An 18,943-nucleotide genomic window follows, 5' to 3' on the forward strand; every position below is an offset into this window, starting at 1 on the left:
TTTCTTCTTAAATTATTATTTTCATTTAATCATTTATTATAAACAAAACCAGCTTGGTAGACCTGACCTTTTACTATGAAACTCAAAGTTTTCCATATTAATACATTTTATTTAAAACCGCCTTTCAAGACACCCAAGGACGCTTAATAGAATAAAACACATAGTAGAAGATAAAATAAACAAACAATAAGTTTACAGTGAATATGCAGACTTGAACAGAACCACTGTTTATTATATCTGGGGGAAGAGAGTTCCACATATTCCATATTCAACCTATATCAGCCTATTAATATAGAATTTATTTCATTTTCTGCCATATTTATGCATGATCAAACCCCATCATAGCCTAAAGAACTCATAATATCCCAAATAATAGATTTAAATCTATTAAATCTATTATTATTAGTAAGCAAGCCTGCAGTCTGAGACTGAATTCAGTCTCAGACTGCAGGCTTGCTTACTTGTAGTTCAAAGAGTTGTAAAAGTTGTAAAAGAGTTGTAAAAGTTAAAATAAAAAAGCGGGGGCAATTTCCCCCCTGCTTCAAGCAAAAGTTTGACAAGGACTCCAAGAGCTGATGTGTTTGACCTTAGAAAGCACTTCACTGTAGCCTGATCATCATTAAATGCCACCATCAACTTCAATATTGATTACTTAGGTAAGTACTTAAGTACTGACGTTCATGCTATTGTCTTGTGTTACTCTTAAGTGAGATTAAACAGTTGCATTATGAATGTAGGCTAAATCCAATTGTAACGGTTTTCTATGGCCACCAGAGGAGGGCACCCCGGTATAAACTTCACTGCAGCGGCATCCTAGTCAAACGTGGACTCCGGCACAGGCACAGCATCGCGTGCTGCAGCTAGAAATAATGATGGAATGACCGGAGCATTTCTGCAGCCGGTGTGTAAGATGTTCTGGATAGTGGTAATGCGCATTTGACGTAATATTATGCGTTATATGTTTATAGCTGAAATGAGAAGAAAATAATGATAATGGCTGCGGCTGTTTTCAGTATGGAGGGGGCCTGTGTATGGCGCAGTGGTTGAGAAAATCCACATGGGTAACACCAAACAAGCAGACATTGCTCCATTACTGTATTGATTGCTGTCGCGGTTAAAGTAGATATTAATAACGCACGCAGTATTGTACAGTATTTAAACTGCACCCTATTGAAATACATTGAATGTTTTTTTCACAGATCTAATTGAAACAATAGACTGTTTGGCCGAACATAGTTATGCGTGACTTAACGATTATAAATGACTATAAATATGTATTCACAAATGAATCCCTGTATGCTCGCCTGTGCGCCTCATCACCGCCGCGTCCCGGGGTGAGCGCGTGTAATGGGAAGCACTACCTCCCTCCTTCGTGCGTAAATTATGTAGGGCAGGACGGCAATGCTTTGTTACCTCCATTTGAACAAACCCGACCGGTGAATACGAGGGAGAAAAGAGATATCAAATCAGCAACAACAAAAAGCCATCCTCGTTTTCGAGACGCATTTGACAGAGGCGGAGTAGCGCATCACGACTTGCCTGTTGTGAAGCCAAGGAGAAGAAAAGATGGACATCACGGATCAAGGAGCTCAAATGGAGCCGCTCTTGCCAACGGTAAGGCTAAATATTCACGTACTTGCAGTATTTGTGTTCAGTTCTTTAAAATTTAACTGATAATCTTGTTGAAATCATAATGGACTGTTGGTGCTCGGTGTTTACCCCTTTGGAATAAGACAGGCGCAAGCACGCGATAAATGAGTGATTCATTTTCAGTATATTCGTGCTTCAAAATGACCAATATTCGGACGCTTTGCCGGCTATATGACGCATGACTATATCACGACTAACATGGATGTTGCGCATCATATATAGGGGATGCAGTTCCCTTGTGCACTGCATGTATATCCGAGTAGAAGATGTTCATATCCTTCATATCCAAACGCCTCCACACAGGAGGCTAGTTATATTTCATGGGTTCTTTGCGGCTTGTGTAGAAATCATATGGGCTGGCTACCCCCTCGACCCAGTTTTCTTATCTATATGAAAATCTACTGCCAAGCTGTTGCTTTAAGTACACATCATCTCAAGATGATGTGTACTTAAGTGAGTGAGGAGACAGAGGCAGGAGAGACTGGATTTTTATGACTTGAAAATATCATATTCGGCAAATTGACTGTATCATGCAGGAATTTATGTGCAGTAATCATATTCTATCTCGTGTGTAGGTGTTACTGTCAATACAGTTATAGACAGAGAGATGCAGCACAAATAAAAAAAAAAGATTTGACTGAGGAATACGTGCATCTGTAGTATAGCAAATTAACAAACCCAATGGCAGAGTTACACACAAACAAACACATGCAACACACTGAGACACTTGAAGGCACAGCCTGCTTCTGCGGTCAGCCTCTCCTCATTAGCATTCAGGTGAGACTGTGTGGAGAAAAAAAATGTCAGCTGCCTTGGTAGCACTGTCAGTGCCAGAGGAGATATGAAATATGCTGCTTTGTGCTCACCATTTAAAAAAGCACCAAATAGAGGCAAATCAATATTCTCATTGTTTGTTCTATTTGTGGCTGTGTTACATGAGGACTTAGTTTTCCGCAGCTTATGGTGTACAGTGAAGCCTGATGGGGCTGATGTGGTATGGGATGGGATGTTCTGTTTCCCCGCAGTGCCAATGCAGTGTAGTCGTTTCCCTGTCATTGTAGTTCATTGCTGTTTCCCCATCCCTCCTCCTACACAGCTCACAGCAAGTGTTGTCATGGTTTCACCAGGATGTGTATGAGTATGTGAGGTGTTAATATAGTGAGAATCTCAGGGACTTCTCAGCAAACGACGTGGCTATAAAAAAAACCCAGTACAATTGTGTACCGTTCTACTGTGTTACCAGGTTTCCAGGGTCATGCATGAGAGTATGTTTAATTTACAACAGAAAGCGCTGTATTCAAATGCATTATTGGTTTTCAGCGTCTGCTGCCTTTGAGTTGTTACACTCAAAGTTTACGTGCTAAGGGATGTTTTTCACAGACCATTTTGGCTGACACTAATGTTCTTGCATGTCTTGCTTTTGTCCCATTAAGTGATTTCCTGATATTTTTTTTTAATTGCAGGAACAAAGTTCCCAAGAAACTAAAGAAGTGGTGAGTAATACAGAATAATGCAAACTATATGACTTTCTTATTGTTTTGCATGGTGAGTGGACTGCCCCAACCCCTCAGTCATCAGTTGGTTTCTGATAAGAGGCAGGTACTGTAAGGTTATAGAGTCAGTCTGGTGTGGGATGGCTGTATAGCTCAGTAGGAAAAAGTAGTAGTAGTGTTAGCAGCGAAAAAACTGCTGGATACAATTCCAGCTTGCAGGGAACAGATTTACACAACTGTCTAATATATTGTTTCCCCCTTTGTAAGTATTTCTTGTTTGCTTTGTTTTAGTCTTAATGAAAAAATGATCACATGCAAAAATTTGGATAAAAAAGCCCCCTAGTACTAAAAAGTTATTGAATAACATCAAGCAGTAACATGCTGGATGTCTGCATACGTTTCACTGTTATTTTTTATTTCAGCTATCTTGAATGGATAGTGATGATCAATCAACACCAAAATGCTAGCTGGGTGTACTAATGTTGATTTTGTGTTTGGTGTATGTGTAGAGTTTGCAGTTGAAATAAACGGTAAAGAGTTTTAGAAAAAGATTTTAAACTCTATATACTATAAGCCACTGTTATGCATACATGCATACACCACTCTATTCTCTGTATTTTAAGTCCTGTATTGATCTCACATCCACACCACAAGCAACGGTGAGAAGAAAACTAGAGAAAACCCGCACAGACTCGGGGAGATCATCCAAACTGTGTTGTTCTTGCCGTGAGGTGACAGTGCAAAGTGTTGAGTAGACTTCCAACTTAAGATTGAAAATTTTAGGAAATCTAAAGCTTCACAAAAAACAAATGTTAGAGAGAGCCCACCCCAAATATTTTGTTTTTTTGTGGGGGTGGAGGGAAGCCCTCATCTGCATAAGAAGCTGTAAAAAAAATAGCTCCACACTGCAAACAAATCTGTCTTACTAAGGCAGAATGAATGAATGAGTAGATATTATAAAATTGAATGCAGGCCTGCATTGCTTTACTGGTACTATTGTGCTTCTCAGAACAATAGGAAGTAATTAAAAGTAAATGATCAGATAGATTTACTGATGCCTCAGATGGTGTGCTCACATTCTTTGCTGTTAAAAAGCTGTTAATCTGCAATAATATAGCAGCTGTATTTGGTTCAGATCTTTAATTAGATTGCTTGCTAAACAGATGTTGACTATTTTTAGGTTGCAATAATCACACGTCACCTGCATCTGGCATCTACAGTAGGTTAACATAAATAAATAATAACAGATAATGTGTGTGAAGGCTTTCTATCTGTGAAATGCGTTTGAGAGTATGAGCCAAATATAGGAGTATGAGAAGAAAACCCATGGAGGATAGGTTTGATATGTGCATGCTATTTGCTCTGACAAAATATTGTTTATGCAACTGAGGACAAGACTGAGTACAAAGTGCCCCTGTCTTAACTGACAGGGGCACTTTGATGACTTTCACATTACAAGATATTGTGAATAAATACAAATATTAGAACCCTGTTTTATTACGTAATGACAACAGTAACTAAATTAAACTCTGCGATAGAATGGAAGATAAATTAAATTTATCATTCACACATATATACAATAATTTCACATGGAAAGTAAAACTTTGGTAACATTAGAAATAGATAAAGCTCAAATCGTAGTGTTTGAGTAACTCAAAACTTAATTTCAGAGCAAATTTATTAAATCATAGAGGCTATTTTAAAAATTCTTTAACTAATAATGTCCTTATATACAATGCTGCTTTTGACAGGAGGCATCAGTCATCTTTAATTCAGTTCAGTTCAATTTTATTTATATAGCGCCAAATCACCAAAACAGTCGCCGTAAGGCACTTTATATTCTAAGGTAGACCCTACAATAATACATACAGAGAAAAACCCAACAGCAAGCACTTTGGCGACAGTGGGAAGGAAAAACTCTTTAACAGGAAGAAACCTCTTGCAGAACCAGGCTCAGGGAGGGGCGGCCATCTATAAACTGTTGTTGGCAGAACTAGGCCTTTAAGTAGTCTTTGGTGTGGCATCAGGGTGGCTCAAACACTTTGTGTATCTTTTAGGAATTTCAAAAAGAAAATATTTTCAGATTAATTTCTTTAGTTTAGCAAAAAAAAGTTTTAGTTTAGTTTCTTTAGTTTTAGTTTAGCAGAAGCATTCCTAATGGCACTTAGATATGAGAATATCTAACTCTAGTGTCTGGAAATTAAATTGAGCAGAATGTGTCTAGCCTAACTTAGAATATAAAAACTGAAACTTTCTTTATAGCCAGCTTCAATAAACCAAAAGGGCAACAAGAAATAATAAATTTTTTAATTTTTTTTTACCTGAATAAATACATAATTGTTAGTTAAGTCTGTGACCCCAATTAAAAAAATTAACAAAAGTTTTAAAAAAATGGATGGATAGCTCAATGTATAGTTAGCTTAGTTTAGCATTAAGCCTTGTAAATGACCAAAGTGCTAGCATAATGCTATATCCAACTAATTAAAACATTACCTTTAATATGTATAAAAGCCAGTGTGTAAGAACAGTAATGTGCTAATGTGCTAGTATTCCTGGTTTCGAAGACAATATCTGATTTTATGCTAAGCTAACCTAAATAGCTTCAGCTATTATATTTACCATAGCCAAATGTAACAATGTTGTCAATATTCTATTTCTATATGGTGCAAGAATGTCCATTATTGCTTTTTAGCTGTAATGCGTACACTGCTACATGTGTGGCAGACAGTGCTAAGGACTTTGAACCACATTGACAGAGAAACAATGTAATGATATGGAAATAATTATATGGTCATTTCCAAACAATTCAAGGGCAATCAGTCTACAGTGAGAAAGGTTTTGCACAACTGGAAAACATGCAGTACAGTTGCTTATACTCCCAGGCATGGACAGCCTAGCAAATTCACTCAAAGGTCATATCATCGAATCCTCAGCGATTGGCAAAACCCCCAAAAGCTACATCTCAGAATTTAAAGGCCTCAGTTGGGGACTCACATATGAAATGTTCACAACAGTACAGTTAGAAAAAGATTTAGAAAAAGCGTGTGACAGCATCTTGGGTGTGCAAAGCTCTATCTGAACACATCACAAGACATGTGACTTCAGCCCAAACAATGTTTTTTGGACAGTGAAGACCAAAGTGGAGATGTTTGGCCATAATAAACAGTGCCAAAATTTGGAGAAACCCAAACACAACACATCAGCACAAACTCCTTATACCAGTTGTCAAGCCCAGTGGTTAAATGGACTGGTTCTTATATAGCACCTTTCTGCTGTACTTGAGCACTCCAACTTGCCTGATTCATTCATTTATACATGCACCTTTTTCAAACCACCAAACTTCCATTTAGTAATTGAGCTGCTCTACCTCCTGAAGTACAACCACCCAGATTGTCTGTGTAGGTTTTTAATAATCCAGGTGGAGAGTTCCAGGTATTTAAACCAAGTGGGGATTAGAAGTGAATGAAATTCAATGAATGTTGCAACTGTATCTGCTGAAGTTTTCACACACTGCTTCTTTATTTGGCTTAATTGTTAAATAAAAAACGAGATGGTATAATACATCATGTGTTGTTGTAATAAGGTTATATTTGGCTTTAAGTGACCGTGTCTGTGATTGGCCAGTACTGGTTGACAGTATTGTAAAGCAGAGATGTATCATCGTTGTTGTCTTTGCACATATTTATCTGTTTCTTTATAGATAAATATATTTATTTTCCTTTACCTATTATCAACTTGACTCCAATTCAAATGACCATTGTTTTGTTTTGGATGTGAACTTGACTGGCACAGCTCTAATTGCTGTACAACCCTGACATAACAGCAGGCTTTCTGCCAGTTTGTCCAGTTTGAGCTGGAGAAGATCAGTGAGAACAGATGGAGGAAGCTTGCTGGAGTTGCCGGGGTTTGTTCTATTGAGAATGTTGTTATCTGTGTGAAATCTGTGCTCGACTTAGTGATCTAACTGTGCAAAACTGGCAGGCAGGGAGGAAGCCTCCCCACCTCAGCTAGCAGCCCAGACTGGCTGCACTCCTTTCCATGGTTAATTATAGCAGTGTCAGTGGAGAGGAGGATGATGAGAGCATGGAGGTAGGCAGAAGAAGAGGATGCAGAGCTGGTTGGAGAAGATGAGAGACAGATGGGTGGATGAGGAGAGGCAGGCTTATGGAAAATTAGATTGCATACTATAATTGTAATATGGCTGTCTGATCTTCACTTATAAATGTTTCAATGATAAGTGCTTTTTCTGTTAATGAAATCCTTCAGAAGTATCAGCTGACACAAACCACAAAGGCAGCATTACTGTAATTTCACAGTGGTCTCCGGCAGCGCAGTAGGAATATTTGCTTGTTCCTTTAGGATCTGCTTTTAGCAGATCACAGTTTTGCTGACAATGCACTAGCCAGAGAGCAGCTTCTTTGCCTCAGGTAGGTCATACATACACTACTGTGCATAATGAAACTGCAACGCTACACCCTGCCTCTTACGTCCTCTGCTAGATGTATGTGTTGACCTGTAACTGTGTGAAGCTCCTTTCTGAGGATAGTGTTTTTAGAGCCCTTGCGACCTACTATTTAGGTAACAGAACAACATAGCTTGGATGCTCAGCAGTAGAACTCTGCACAGCACAGCACTGGTGATGTCAGAGCGCTAATCTCTCTGGGGGGATTGGCGGATGGACGCTTGTCAGAAACATTTGATGTTACCCTGGATGAAAGGCGTCGGAGGCAGTGGAAGAGGCACAGGGAGAGCTGGCGCGGTGCTGAAGTCTCTGCTTTTGTTTTTATGTTGTGTTCGCTGGGCTTTTTGGAATAAGGTTGCTGCCTTTTTAAAGCATGGGAATAGCAGCTGAAAAGAGTGGCTGAGAAGAGAGGCAAGGGTTTGACTGAGATGCACAGACAAACAAGCTGTCTGCCTCTGTTATTCTCTCTGAGTCCTCTTACAACAGTCATAGTCATCCTGAGCTGAGTGGGGCTCAGGCCCTTAGCCTTAGCCTCTTATCTTACTATTGCCGCAAGCACAAGGAGAGTTAGCGGGCATCCTGCCCCAACGTTTCAAGAGGTGCACCATGCTCTCAGTGGACCTCAATAAAGGATTTATTTATCAGGTAGGCTTCTTTGATGTTGTTTCTGAGTTTATTCAAAGCATTACTTGCAATTCAAGCAGTTAGCTCTCACTGAGTTAGTTGACTTTTGATTTGTATACCCTGTTGTTATAATATTGAAGATAACCAGTAGCTTAAAAACAATAGCTGGACTAAGGTTTTTATTTTTCCTACTGCATGTATAGTTAATAGCATGTTTAGTTCCTGTGGTGCAGAAAGGACTGGTTGTGCTGATGTGCACGCAAAAGGTCCTGAGGAGGCTGACAGATGTGGCTGCCATTCAGGGGAAAGACAGGAGCTTAAACCTGCTGTACTGACCCTAGTAATCTCTGATAGAGAAATGGGTGAACAAAAGCCAGGAATGCTGGATTTGTTTCAGCTGGAGTACTATGTCAGATATATAGAGTTGCCTCTGTTTTTGTGTGTGTGTTTACAGAATGCCGAATGCTTTTACCACTGCTAGCTCAAATCCAAACAGCTTAAGTCTCAGCCTCATCCACACCTGATGCCGCTGGAACCCCTGTATTTACAGGAAGCTAGAAAGCAGGAATGTTCCAAGTATTCCTTGCATATTTTTCCAAGGAAGGCTGCTGATGCTGAGCCTGCTGTCATTGCCACAGTAACCATGGCCATCTGTAGGGATGAAAACCATGACAACAGAAGCTGTTGGCCAATCGCAGTGCTTGTGCAGCCACTGATAATCCGTCTTGGCTAGCTACCACCTATACAATCACTCTATCTCCCAACACATGTGGAAAGTCGACTAAAGCAGATTGAAAGTGAAGAGATTTACATTAACAGCCAGTTCGTGCTCCCAGCTGGCTAATATGATTTTTAGTACTCTCCTCTTGTCCTAGATCATAAGGTAAATTAATGTAAATCATCTCTACTGTTGTGAACATATCAGGAAAGATCCCTGAAGAATTCAGTAATGAGGTCACATACTACTTTCCAGAGAGTGATGTGGTAGTGTACACAGATTCCTGGAAATGAGCTTGTGAGAATCAATAGGATCTGATTTATTCTGGCCAAGAATGTGGAATATAAGCTCCCAGACATATCTAACACTGACATTTAAAGATATCTTCTTTGTTGTTTTATAACTAGTTAAACCCTCAAAGATATTGTGATTGGAGTATCAGCTATGTTGCATTGGATGATTTTATTCCTGTTTCACCCTGTATTTTCATTTCTGTGTGCTGGTACACAGTTTACAATGTGAGGATGAAAACATTTTGCTTTTATTTTAATTAAGCAAACTGTTAAAATTCTAAATGCAGGAAGTACTGTATTGTGAACATTTAAAGGATTTCCTTGAAAGTAATTTTCATCTTTCCAGTGTGCTGAAATTAGATGCTTGTCATCCTGAGGATTTTTTTTTTTTTTTTTTTGCTGTAGCTTTCACAATTCACTTTTCTTTTAAAAGTGGCTTCAATAAAAACACGGCTGAATTTCAACATTGAAAAATGTTAGCCACATCCCAGCTGAACTTCTTTATACCAAAAAGATGATAGCATTTTCATAGAATTTGAGCAGAGAAACACATTTGAGATAACACAAGTCCAGGGTTTATGGTTCAAATAAAATTAGTATTCATCTATAAAATAATTAAAATCCCAACGGTATCAATTAAGAGCACTGATTCATATTGTAGCTATGGTCTCACACACTGAAACTAATGCCTGTCGTAATGAGGACACATATGTTCCTTCTTTCAGTGTTACGTATGAACACAAAACTGACAACAAAAAGCAAAATTGAAAACCCACTCGGAGAGTTGACGATTGATACAGTTATTCTACTTTAGAAACATGCACATGTAGAAATGGAAGTTACAATGCTATAAGCCTGATTACTGCCTATTGGAGGTCAGGCTTTTGGCTGCTGGGTGACATTACCATTTACTCTGCTTTAACATCACTCTGGGTTTTTTGCTAGCCTTGTGTTAGCATGCCGTCTGTTCAGATGCTTGCAAAGAGCCAATGTTGTGTTAGCACTATAATGCAGTTGTTTCTGGATGTAGTTTGCACTCTTCTTCTTTTATGGAATGAAAATGAAATGAATTGTTCAAACCTAAACTCTGATATTTTCCTCCTTCCTGCACAAGAACTTTAATCAGCTGTTTGTAGATTAGCTGCTAAGAGAAAAATCCGCTAGCCACCTGTTGTGCAGATAACTTAAGAAACTTTGTTTCGCAGGTATGGCATAACTGTAACTGTAATGTGATTATGTCTTACTTTTGAACGTATTACACCAAAAAGGGGTAAGAGGAAATGTTTAGCTGAAACAGTAAAATGTGGGAAAACACAATTGTAAGAGCTGTGTTTTTGAAGCAGGATGTTCAGTTAGCATCCTTTGAGTTCAAACAGGTCACATTTTAGTGTTGGCTGGGTTATTTTTTAGACTCAAAGCAAAGATACACAAACACTAAATGCCTTATTGATGATTAAAGCTGAAGTTTCAGTTGGTATCACTCAGTAGGTGAATGTGAAAGGAATATTGTTTTGTTTGTTTGACTTTATGCTAGGACTTATTTCAAAAATTCTTAAAAGATTCAATTTTTTTTTTTTTGTGAAGAAATGGTTTACTTGAAGAGTTTTAGTCAGGATTTAGAGTGCACCATAGCACAGAAACAGTATTAGTAAAGGTTATTAATCATCTTCTGTGCTTATCCCACTAGACCTCAGTGCAGCATTCAATGTAGCTGACCACAATATTTTACTAGAGAGAGTAAAACACACTGTTGGTATTTCAAGGATGTTTGTTGCAGTAGTCTGATTCTTATCTATCTGACTGATTTCAATTTGTGCATGTAAATGGAAACTTTTTTCCACACACAAGATTTAGCCAAACAGAGTTATGTGCTGGGAACAACACTTTCACATTATTCATACTTCTCTTAGGTAATATTATTAAAAAAACAATGCCTACATTTTCATTGCTGACACCCAACTTTATTCATCAATGAAACAGGATGATACAAATCAACTAAACTACAGGCACATCTGAAAGACATGACAGACTATAGGCCTGGATGACCTCGAATTTCTTGCTAAAAACGATCTAATACGCCCTCAGCTGATCCAGAACGTTGCAGCGAGAGTACTAAATGTGACTGTGACTATTAGCTTTTCTTCTCTGGCTCCCTGCTGTAATCAGGTCCCACCTAATCTTAAAGACCCTCATACTACCTTCAATTCAATGCAGTTTTATTTTTGTAACGCTAGATCACAACAGCAGTTGACTCAGGGTGCTTTATATTATAAGGTAAAGACAATACTACAGAGAAAACATAGAAAATCCCCAACAGTCAGATGACCTCCTTCGAGCAAGCACTTTGGCAACAGTGGGAAGGAAGAACTCACTTTTAACAGGAAGAATCCTCTGGCAGAACCAGACTCAGGTAAAGGCGGCCATCTGCTACCGCCGACTGGGGGAAGAAGACAGGACAAACACACCCGGTGGAAGAAAGCCAGAGATTAATAATTACTAGTGATTAAATACAGAGTGGTGTAGAAACACATAAACACTCAGTGCATCATGGGAATCCCCCAGCAACCTAGACCTTTTGCAGCATAACTAAGGGAGGATTCAGGGTCATGTGATCCAGCTCTAACCTCATGCTTTATCACCTTATAATCCTAACAGAGCACTTCACTCTCTGACTGCAGGCTATGGTTCCTACAGGGTGCTGCTACCTCCCATTATCCAAAGTATAATGGGAGGTAGTAGCACCCACCAACGTCTCTAAACAAACACTTTTAAACAGCAATATGTTATAAGAAATATATACTTACTAGGGGTGCAACGATACACAAAATTCACGGTGTCACGGTTTGATATTTTTTCGATACAAAAAAATGTTAATGCTTTTTTAATTTGTCATTTATTAAAATTATAAATATATATTTTAACTCAAAAGTACAGTTTTTAAATTTAATGTTGCTGAAACGACAAAGTAATAAAAAAATAAATATCTCATGGAGAAATCCCTCATCTTTGGAAAAGAGAGTTTATTACAGAGAAATGGCTCTTTCCAAAATAAAAGCTATACTATACGCTTCTTCTGGGGTATACTCTCGGCAGCATATTAAACATATCAGGTCCCCATAAGGAGAATCATGTGCTAACGGCTGTCTAAATGACTCCGGTAAAGTTTGTAGCATGCGTGCTTGTTGTTTTTGTCTGCTTCCACTTGTCTTTGCACTAGGATGATATCGGAGTAAATGTGCAGTCATATTCATTGTGTTCTCACTAGTGCTGTCAGCGTTAATCTGAAATGACGTTAACGCCACAACACGGCAAATCTCCGTTAACGAGCTACCGCGGATCACCCGGTGCGTGGGGCTGGACGGCGTCAACACGTTAACGAGCAAACTGCGCTAACGCAGTAGTTCCCACCCATGTAATTGAGCATTGCGTGGCACATCCGACATACTGTTTTACTTTTGTCCATGACGCGCTTACCTTCAGGGTCATACTTCACATGAAGACCAAAATAGTTCCAAAGGCCAGATCTGAATGAGGGTGGGGGAGGTTCAATTTGCTTTGTTGCAACGAGCTTAGCTTCTGTCTTGCTAGCTTGCGCTGCGCTCAGTGGATCTGCGCTCGACAGTGCAGCCTAGGCGGAGTAGTCGAACGCAGATCCACTGAGCTCTCAACACAGACAGCATCGTCAGAAGAAAAGTTGATAAAATAAATTAAAAATTTTGTATTGTTCGATACACATGCGTACCGAACCGAAAGCACTGTATCGAACAGTTCAATATCAATACGAGTATCGTTGCACCCCTAATACTTCAGTCTTATCAGTCTTTATTCTTCATAGCTCCCAGAATAAAATAAATTCATGTACTGTCCTCAAATTCAACAGCTCAAATTTGTGGTCTCTCTCTCTCTTTGCCAATCTGCCAAATGAGCTAGTTATGTGCTAGCTCCATTGCTAGCATTAGATTGGGTCTTCATCCCAGAGAAAAAAAAGATTAAAAATAAAGACATAAATCCAAGGATGAAACTTGACTTCAACCCAATTGAATGAGCAAAGGTTCTGGGAACACAAACATTCTTGCATGCACACTCACATGCTTGTACTAATTTACATTACATTATTATGACTCTGTCCTAATTTGTTTTGAGACATATTGCTGCCATCAAATTCAAAAAGGAGCTAATACTTTAAAAGATTCATTTTCTGTATAACCATTCACTTTTCTGTTTTCTGTTGTAAATAAAACACAGATTTATGAGAGTTGCATATCATTGTATCATCCGTCATCTGTCTTTACTGATATTTTACACAGTGTCCGCTAAAATAAGCTGCCTATTTATGTATTAAAGTGCAACTTTATAATGTTTATTTCTAAACCACAATCTACTGTGGCCACAAGCAGGATATGATTTGTGAAACTGTACACTGTTTCCAGATAATAAACTTGCATAAACTTTTATCCCCACTGGGAATGAAACATTATTTAGCAGAGGCAGGAACGTGTTGACCAGAGAGAGGGAAATCCATCCGACCCCCCCCTAACGAATCCTGGCCACAAGTATCAGTTACAAGACAACAGCAAGAGCAAAGTAGTGTTTCTGTGTGTTTTAATTATCTCTGGATTTTGGAGATTTTGGCCTGCTCTTCTTTACAGAGAAGTGGACCAAAATCCCTCCTGAGACGTGAGCAAACCTGTTGACCAACTATAAGAAACATTTTACTGCTGTGCTTGCCACCAATAGTTTCTCCACCAAGTGCTAAGTGATGTTTCGCTTCGGGATCAAATACTTATTTCATTCAGTGTCATGCAAATTAATTTATAACAATTATTTAATTAGTTTTTGCTGATAATCTGATTCTCTCTCCATTAAAATTAAACTACAATAAAAACAAAACAAACTTACAAATTTAGCAGGCAATCAAATAATTATTTCCCTCACTGTAGGAGTGGAACTCTTCAAGGCTTTATTTTCCAACCTGGAAGTTATATCCATCTTTTATATTGTTTATTAATAAAACACAGAGGCTGATTGTGCAAACTTTGCAGTTGCACAGGTCACTTGGTGGGGCAACAAGCTTCTAGCCAAACAATTGCAATGCAACTCAGACCGACTGCAGTCAATTTCAGACAGACTGGGGAACTGCTGTCTAATGCAAACAGATGGCCAACACATTGATATCAATCTGAGTTAGTCTGGAGTGCAACTCATCAGCTGCAAGGTTGCAGAGCCATTTTACTATTAAATTTCCATCCTACATCAACTATGCCACTATTTGTGGAGGAATTTCTCAATTTCTGGGTCAAATCTATGAGGTTCTGGCTGGGTGCTGAATGTAGACAGTAACAGATTTGCAGTTTTCATGTATTTATCACACATTGCATATAATTGCCAAATTGACGTGGATCAATCGTAAACTAATGAACACTGATAGTAGACTGTCTTATTGTAATTTGATCACTGTGCTTCTGCATCAGAGTTGGTCACACACCTTCTTGCCACCATAAATAAACCATTTCAAAGGCTACAAGATCACAAGTTTATTGAACAAAGTGGCAATAATTCTGATTGTGCCGTGGCTCTTCAAACACTGTTTTCCATAGTGTGATCGTACCATTAATGATTTGCTGCTGCAGACCCTGACTTTCTACTAGTTGTCCACTTGATATACTATAACCTCCTGAGAACCAGCATATTCATTTATGTCCTCTGTAATGGACATTTGTTTTTGGTCTATATCTTTTGGCTAATGAAGTCCTGATGTACTAAAAGAAGAAATTTCTTCATTTCTTAATGGAGCTTTTATTGTGAATGCTTTGAGCATAGCATAGATATCTACATATTGTAGTTGAACATAGACGCTCTAGCAACCTCCGGCCTTAATATAGAACAAAAATAAAGATAAATAAATCACAGCATGAGAAACTAAACCACAAACATAACTGAGAAAGAATATTTTTGGACAAGAACATCCATGGTTGTGAGGGAATGAGGGGTTTTTTTGGTGTACATCTACAGAACATACTGTAGATTGAATCAAAACAGATGAAGTACAATGTCAAACCTTTCTCCTGAAGGTTGTAACGCTTGGCTTAACATCACTGCGCACATGCTTGCACATGAAGACTTAACACTGTGAGGCATCAAAACCCCCTTTCATGCTCTCTTTGTGTCCAGGCCTGATGGTTTTTGCTTCTCTCCTCCTGTGTGCTGCTGTTTCTTCCTATTTTAACACTGCTTTGTGCATATGTGCCACATATCCAGTACAATTTGTTGATGCTATTTCTTTCACATATAATAACTAGTGCATCTAAAACTACAGTAAAACTAATAAGCTGTAAAGGAAAAAAAAGCTACAAGGTGAACAGCTGTAGATATAATATCTGTTCAGGTTAAATTCAAGCGTCTCTGTTCATCATACCATATCTACCCCTCCTCCATCTCCTCTAGAGTCTTGGTCACGTGAGTCCTGCCCCTGTTCCCCCTGAAGCCTCTGTCACTGACCAGCACATCAACTGAGAACCAGCTGATTTAATTCTACCCACAGTGCAGGGCCCTCAATCACTGATCCCATGGTCAAAGACAAGGCTTTATCCTGCTGGCAGATAATCTCAACCCAGATTGGTGAGCTGGGATGTAGCTGTGTGTGCTGGTCTGGGGTCAGTAACATACGCCAGAAATACCGTTGTCCAAAAATAGAAGCAGGGACCTGCAGGCAAGAGATTCTGGCTCATCTGTTATATTAAACAGAGTAAAGCTTTGTTTGGGACAGACCTGAAGAGGCATAAAGCTTAGAAACAATCAAAAGTCATCATTTGATATTATTTATTACATCATTTATTCTGTGTGGAAATGAGAGAAAATACAGGAGTGAAGCAGTCAGGACAGTAGGGTGGAACTCATTGTTTCTAGTTATTATATTTCTCTCTGGTTTTCAGTAATAGGTAATGAATATAGATGCACAAACTCCTCAAAGCTTCCTGTGTTGAAAAACAAAACAGTTCAGAGGAATGGGAGAAAAGAAGTAAATAAACATACTCCAACAAAATACATGCGCCAGAAAAAAATTGACATTTTGCCTCTATAATACTTTAGTTTACAGTGAGCTCAAGTTCAACTCAGTTAGTGAAAGGTGATCTTTCCAAAGGGCATTATTCCAAAAATCAGTCAGAAGTGGTTTGTCCAGGCACACCTTTACAATTTTAAGCCATGTTCTTTTTAGAGAGAAGGGGCTTTCTCATGGTAACCTTTCGAAACAAGCTATAATTATTTAGTCTTTTTCTAATTGCACTGTCTTTAACAGTTAACATGCCTAATTGCAGGCTGATCTTGTGGTGAATCTGTCAAATGACTTTAAATTAGGGCGCACAAACCCAGAACAAAGTTTTGGAGTCACCCTGTCAAATGAACCAGTTAAGTGACCTTTGCAGTACTACAGATTTACTGTAAGGAAGAGTCGAGAAAGATCTTGTTTTTTATTAACCCCTCTTTGCTATTAAGTGTCATGTAGAGTAGTTGTTCTGGCTCCTCTGAGTCCATCCTGAGTGGAGTTTCTCCATTGAAGAAGCTCTCCGTACACCTGTCTAGTAATCAAATATGGAGTATACACGGCCGGAGTTTGCAAGATTTCTCTGACAGATCATGGTCGTCGTTATTAATTCCATAACTAACCCAAGTGTTTATTTAACTGCTCATCTGCCTGTCTGCTCTCTATCAGCCATCTCTGCCGACTCTTGGATATCCACCAACTGCCCACAAACAATCTCTAAGTTTCCATTCACTCTTAACTATACTAATAACTAATAAAACTAATGACTATCACAGGTGGACCATATTCTCCTCTTTGACTCCTGGTAATTCTTTATCTCTTCTCTGACAGGGCTCCCATATGCAAACCTGTAGTGCTGCTAAATCTCCCTGCCAACTGCTCTCTATCAGTAAACCATTCACTTCTTAACTATGACTACTTTAACTTGCCAAGTGTTGCCTGGGTTTGCTCTTTGGATCCACCTTTTGGCAAAGCTTGACACCAGAACTGTTACAAACATTCAGATCTTCACTGCAGCTTCTACCAAGAAAGGACAGGAATTATATCAGTTTATTAGTGTTTCTGTACTTTTTTGCTCCTTGACATATACACACACTTTGTCTTGAGTGACTTATATGTGTGACTGTAGATTGAGGTGCAGTACATGGAGTCTGTAGAGGGTTGATTCTGGGATGCATAGGCATAAATAGTGACAAAATGGAGACACTGAGGAAATGTCAGATTATCATTTACCATCTGCCAGGGGAAATCTGGGGAAGGCAGCCTATAGGGACTTCATGATGAGTCCTCATTTGGGCCTGTGTGCATGTTATTGTTGCTGCTATTGTCCGTGTATACAGTTAGCTCACAATGGCAGACCTCAGCTGTCCACACACTCCTTGTGCAAGCGAACGGATGTTGAGCCGCTAGTGCTCCATCTTGCATGTTCAGAGATTGATATTTGGGCTGAACTACAGTGTTTCTAATTTAATGGCTATAGTATACATATACCTGATATTCCTTATTAGAAGCAACATCTCTCAGACCCACTTGGACTGATTGCAATCGCTCTGAAACAGACTGGAGAAGGTCCACAGTACATTGCCCTCTAATAAACACAGACTGTAAACAGATTGTAGTCAGTCGGAGTCAGTCTGTAGTCTCCATTTAATACTGCAACACAGAAACCAGAATGATTAAGGTTTCTGGCAGGTTATTTACTGTAAAATGTGCTAAATGTAACAATGAAGAGTATGTTTTATACATGATAGTTTCTGCTAAATGGACCATTTTAATGAAAGGAAACTTCAGTTCACTCTCAAATCTTTAATGATACAACAGCTTGTGGCTTAATATATGTACATATATTTAGGGCTGTCTTTGAAATTGCCTAAATTGCCTCTCAAAATACAAAATGTAGTTGAAATATTAATCCTAAAATGAAAATCATCTAAGTTTACCATGCATCCTTACACTGAGGTCATTGCCAGCTGTCTGTATTGTTAAGACTTTTGCTAAAGTGTTTGTACATACATTATTCATATTGTGAAGTGGCTGTAGCTCAGGAGGTAGAGCACGGCATCTACTTATGGAAGGTTGCTGGTTCAATGCTTGGCTGTTCCAGTCTGCATGCCAAGTATCCTTGGGCAAGATACTAACCATTGGATGTCCATGAATGTTAGATAGAAAGCATAGAAAAGAAATATGGGTGTGAATAAGGCAAGTTGTATAAAGCACTGTAAGTGCTCAGGAAGAGTAGAAAAGTGCAATATAATAACCAGTCCATTTACCAAGTATAGAGCATTTCATCCCTAACAACATGGCAAAACAACTTTTTCTCTGCATTGCTCTTGCCTTAATTAGGGGGCAATAATATATCTGAAATTCATTCTATCAAAAGCCTTCACTCCACAAAATGCAAAGATAACAGATAATGGTATATGATAATTATTCCTCCTTTGCATATATAAGTAAACATGAAATTTCAGACTTAAAATGACAAAAAGTAACTGTCTTAGTCTAAATGATTAACTTACTCTCCAGCCCTGTCTCCAGTTCAGTAACTTCAAATATATACTTCACATATTAATAGTTTTTTCCACGTCTAATTCATTAAAAGTTTTTCCTTGACCTTAAACAGGGTGTAAAAACTGCCTTCCTGCGTCACATTCTGCAAAGATA

General features: G+C 38.7%; 1 protein-coding gene across 4 annotated transcripts in view; it reads left to right on the forward strand.

Annotated features, from left to right (window-relative positions):
* Positions 1–1,294: 1,294 nt before the first annotated feature.
* The window catches only part of LOC134620619 (sodium-driven chloride bicarbonate exchanger-like), a 58,330-nt gene continuing 40,681 nt past the window's right edge, over positions 1,295–18,943 (forward strand). For 2 of the 4 annotated variants that reach the window (XM_063466845.1, XM_063466846.1), the window contains exons 1-2: positions 1,295–1,614; positions 3,114–3,143. In XM_063466845.1, the coding sequence (XP_063322915.1) occupies positions 1,567–1,614; positions 3,114–3,143 (78 nt within the window). In that variant the 5' untranslated portion in view covers positions 1,295–1,566. Of the gene's footprint in view, positions 1,615–3,113; positions 3,144–7,836; positions 8,251–18,943 lie in introns of those variants that run through there. The other 2 variants (XM_063466848.1, XM_063466847.1) reach the window with 2 other exon arrangements.

The sequence above is a fragment of the Pelmatolapia mariae genome, linkage group LG23 (genome assembly GCF_036321145.2).
Source record: "Pelmatolapia mariae isolate MD_Pm_ZW linkage group LG23, Pm_UMD_F_2, whole genome shotgun sequence".
NCBI classification, from domain to species: Eukaryota; Metazoa; Chordata; class Actinopteri; order Cichliformes; family Cichlidae; genus Pelmatolapia; species Pelmatolapia mariae.